The 4,916-nt window shown below is 33.6% G+C and overlaps 1 protein-coding gene across 1 annotated transcript; it reads left to right on the top strand.

Moving 5' to 3' along the window:
- The first annotated feature begins 2,125 nt into the window (after positions 1 to 2,125).
- Positions 2,126 to 3,402, top strand: LOC106336917. Its single transcript, XM_013775895.1, has one exon. The coding sequence runs from the start codon at positions 2,230 to 2,232 to the stop codon at positions 3,349 to 3,351; it is 1,122 nt and encodes a 373-aa protein (XP_013631349.1). The 5' UTR covers positions 2,126 to 2,229; the 3' UTR covers positions 3,352 to 3,402.
- The last annotated feature ends 1,514 nt before the right edge of the window (positions 3,403 to 4,916 follow it).

Below are 4,916 nucleotides of genomic sequence, written 5' to 3' on the forward strand. Positions count from 1 at the left end.
AGAGATTTCTAAAAGAAAATTAATATTTTCTCTTATAATATCTTTCTTTAGTATCTTTAAAATGAAAAATATACAAAATATTTTAAAAATATATCTAAACGTTTAAACTAAACACAACCCAAAATAAGAAATTGAATGAGAAGTAAAAAGAAATGAAAGTCAAATACACCAATCGAGTCATTTTGAAGTTGTTGTCGTATATGAGTATGTATGAATATGATAAATATGTGTTTGAATGTATAAGAATTGGCCATGAATACATGTGTTTATTTTCTCAAAATTATTAAAATAATTTTTTTTAAAAGATTAAAAAAAAATATTTTCTAATCTTAACCAATTAAGATTTTTTTCTTTTTTAAAAAAAATCTTCACCATAAAGAATTGTAAAAATTTATTTAATAGTAATTTGTACTTATAAAAATTAATGATAAACATGATAGTAAAAAAATATTTAGTTAAGAAGAAAATTTGTAAGAAATATTAGTGATATTAGAAAAAATGAATTTTGAAAATGGCAACTTTTAAAAATAGTTGATATTTACTGGAAATAATTATTTGAAAGAAATTTTATTTTTCTAAATCCTAGAAAAAATATAATTGTAAAAGATTATTTTATATTAATTTCCTTTTTTAAAATCCTAAAAAACTGTACAAGAATATTTGATAGTTTTTTTTCTTATTTATATTAAAAATCCTAAACAAAAAAAAAATTGTATCATATTTTTAAGTCCTAACCAAAAGAGAATTATAAAACATTATTTGATATTTAAGAGAGTATTTGATGATGAACATGATACAAAAATTTATTTAATTAACAAAAGAAGTGTAAAATTAGTATTGATACGAAATGTAAGAAAATTATTAGTAACTAAAAATAATTATTTGATAGCAATTTATTTTTTCTGAAATTTTACAGAGAAGATAATTATAATAGGTTATATGATAATAATTTTCTTTTTCTAAAATCTTAAACTAAATTGTAAAAGAGTATTTAATATTTTTTTTTAATTGTAAATAAAAATGAGATTTATAAAATAGAATTTTTTCCTTTTTAAAAAAAAAAATCCTACAAAATAAAATTTTAATGAATTATCTAATAAAACATTAAATTATTACATAAGAACATGTATAATGTTGTCATTGACTCGATTGGTGTATTTGACTTTCATTTCTTTTTACTTTTCATTCAATTTCTTATTTCGGGTTGTGTTCAGTTTAAACGTTTAGATATAGTATTTTATCTAATCCTAAGTACAAAGTTTATAACAATTCATCTATGTACCATGACTATAAAATACAAATATTAACTTAAACTTATGTATAAGAATGAGTTTTAATTTATAAAATAAATCTCAAACAACATATGCAAAAAATAATCATAAAACTATAATAAAATTATTTATTATTTTATAGTTTTTATTAAATTAAAACATCACACAGTTGCAACAGGCTCATATCTTGTAAGAAATAAAACCTTGTCTCCAGGAAATAATAATCTTACAGACTGAGTTATATATATAATAATAAAGTAATAATAGTTTTCCCAGAACTTCTCCGATTTATAAGAGCTTTAACATTATTACAGTGTCAAGATTATACTAAAATTTTTTTTATTTCCAATCCAATTCCAAAACACTATTTTAACGTCATTTTCACACCAAACTTTTCAAACCCAACAATAAAAGTTACACTATTTTAATGTGAAACTATTTTTGCACCAAATTGGGTTAGGTCGGAGATGACTATTTATATTTGAAAAGATGCTTCCTCTGCTTCATAATAGATGATGTTTTAGAAGATTTTTGTTGTTTCAAAATAGATGATGTTTTGATATTTTTATGTTATTTTTAACTTTATTGAAAACTGTGTAACCAATTAGATGTTGTAGTCATTTTTGTAATTGGTTAGATGAGTTTTAAATTATATTTTTAAAACTATTTTTTTAGAGAAAAATAAATTTTTTAATTTTTGTGCACTAAAGAATAATATATCTATTGTGAAATAGAGAGAGTATTAAAAAGCAATAGTTAGCAAACATTCCGTCGAACACGTAGAGGGCGCAATAGACTAATCCTTATACAGTACATGATCGTTGCCGAAAGCTTTATATTATTTTCCCTTTTTGCCCTTTGACATATCTTTCACTGTGTAGCTGCTGCGTCGAAAACCCTCTTCTTTTGTTTCATTCGTATTTCTCGAAACCCTCCTCATGAGTCATTCTGTGCAGATATGATCGCCGGCGAAGAAACAGCTACCAGTGGAGATTATATTCCCAATAAAGAAGTTGCAATTCCAGATTCCGACAAGTTCGTCTACCAAATCCTCAACGGCCCAAACGAACAATGCCAAGAGAATTTCCGGATGGACAAGCCCGTCTTCTACAAGCTCTGCCACATCCTCCAAACGAGAGGCTTGCTACGCCACACCAACCGAATCAAGATCGAGGAGCAGCTCGCCATCTTCCTGTTCATCATCGGCCACAACCTCCGCACTCGCGCCGTCCAAGAGCTCTTCGGATACTCCGGCGAAACAATCAGCCGCCACTTCAACAACGTGCTGAACGCCGTCACGTCAATCTCCACGAGTTTCTTTCAATACGCTAGTCCCGATGTTGATGATCAATTCGATCCTTATTTTAAAGATTGTATTGGAGTGGTTGATTGCATACAGATACCTGTGATGGTCGGAGTAGACGAGCAAGGTCCTTTCCGTAACTGCGATAACGGACTGCTTACGCAGAACGTGCTCGTTGCTTCTTCATTTGATCTCAGGTTCAACTACGTCTTAGCTGGTTGGGAAGGTTCGGCTTCTGATCAGCAAGTTCTCGACGCTGCTTTGACTCGGCCTAACAAGCTGCAAGTCCCTCAGGGGAAATACTACATTGTGGACAGTAAGTACCAGAATCTTCCGGGGTTTATAGCGCCGTATCGGGGAGGCGTTTCGACCAACAACTCAGAAGAAGAACCCAAGGGAGTGTTCAACGAGCGGCACAAGCTGTTGCATCGAGCGGTTGACAGAGCTTTCGGTGCCTTGAAAGAACGGTTCCCGATCCTGCTATCGGCTCCTCCGTATCCTCTTCAGACACAGGTGAAGCTGGTGATTGCAGCTTGTGCGTTGCACAACTATGTGCGCTTGGACAAGCCAGATGATTTTGTGTTTAGGCTGTTTGAAGAAGTTACATTGTTGGCAGAGACAACAGAAGATGGAGGAATGGCATTGGAGGAGGATGAGAGTCAGGGACATGAACATGGTTTGTTTGGACCGGAAGAAGTGGAAGATAGTTTAAGGTTAAGAGATGAGATCGCATCTCATCTCTGGAACCACTATGTCCAAAACCTGCCAACCTTCTAAAACTTGTCTTCTTCCATCAGTGTTTTATTTGTTAGATGATGTTATTTGTTACATTTGATTGCAAGTCTTGAGTCTTTCTACCATCTGTTCAACATCTACAAACGTGAGTCCTTGACAGTGGCTTATTTATTCCCTATTCAAAACCCCCTCATTAACCATCCGGTAGACCTTGTTTAGGATGTTTGATGAAGAGTGAAGACACATTGGCCAAAACTAGGGAAGAGGATAGAGTAGGTGGGTAATAGAGGAGAGATAATGAACATTGGTTTAGACTAGAAGAAGTGGAAGATTGATTTAAGGTTAATAGATGGTTACCATTATATTATGTCCAAAATATGTCGACCTTCTTTTTAACCGTTTTAGTAGTGTGTGTTCATGTTTGTTAAGTACAAAATACATTCAAATCAGACCAATTAAAGTATATAAATCATCACACCAATCAGGTCAGACTTCATTATGATCTTTTTTTCTGATTTGTGCTTCAGAAATGTTGCTTACCCGGGTTCAAATCTGTTCCCAATTATGTTCTGATTTAAGCTGGTGCCCAAGAACAAACCTTAGATTTATATTTATGTTTTTGGATCCCAGGGTTTCTCTGTTAATGTTCTGATAGAGACAATTTGGTTGCAGGTACTTGATAGCCTCTCACACGACAGACTATCAACATCCTATGCTCTTCCTCAACACACTGGCCGTATTTGTTATAGTGGTCGCCAAATTCCCACACATGCACAAGGTCCGCATTTTTGGAATCAATGCAGACCAATGAAAGCCTTGATTAGACAAAGCAAAACAAAAAGAAGGTCTGTGTATAATGCAAGACATAGATTTGGAAACTGGAATCCATTTACAAAAAAATGTCATTCAATCCGAACGGCGAAGCTTACATGGTCGTCTCAGTTTCATCCCATCGCATATATACTGTTTCTTTGGGGCTGCTTATAATCAATTTTTTTTTTGTTGGTCTCTCGGTTTCTCATCTGTATGATTCCAAAACTGGTTAAAAGGAGATTCTGTTTAGCGAGCAAATCTAGGATTTGAATGATTAGTTGGGGAAGGGTAGGGTCTATGGAATGTAGTATACAACTCTTGTTCTGATTTTTTTTTCAGATTATCCGGAATCTAGTCAGAGATAAGATATCACCCATCTGATTTCCTGAAAACCCTAATTTTTTTTCTCCCAAACCTTTCAGCCGTCGTCAAACTTCTTGGCGAGATCCTAGCTTCTCCGGCGGTCGATGCTCCTCGCCATCGCCATCGCCAGGAGAGGCTCTCGTCAGTCTCATCTATTCTGGTCTGATGAAGGTTGTTGTGGAGTAGCACGATTAGAGCGATTTGGTTGAATGTTCTTACCTTGGTCATAAACTTCTCTGCTATGATGATGGAGGTTCCGGATCTTTTGACCGACGGAGTAGCTAGCCCGCTTGTCCACTTGATATCATAGATCTAGTTTCAATATCTTGGTTTCTAGGCCGTGTTCGGTGTGTCGTATTTGCATCGGAGCTCGTTTGTGTTGTTTCTCTCAGTGTTTTTGTTGTTTCTCTCAGTGTTTTTGTTGTTTCTCT

This window comes from Brassica oleracea, chromosome C4, assembly GCF_000695525.1.
Source record: "Brassica oleracea var. oleracea cultivar TO1000 chromosome C4, BOL, whole genome shotgun sequence".
NCBI lineage: Eukaryota > Viridiplantae > Streptophyta > Magnoliopsida > Brassicales > Brassicaceae > Brassica > Brassica oleracea.

Coding starts and splice junctions, on each gene's coding strand:
- LOC106336917 (XM_013775895.1), top strand. CDS start 2,230: ATGATCGCCGGCGAAGAAACAGCTACCAGTGGAGATTATATTCCCAAT.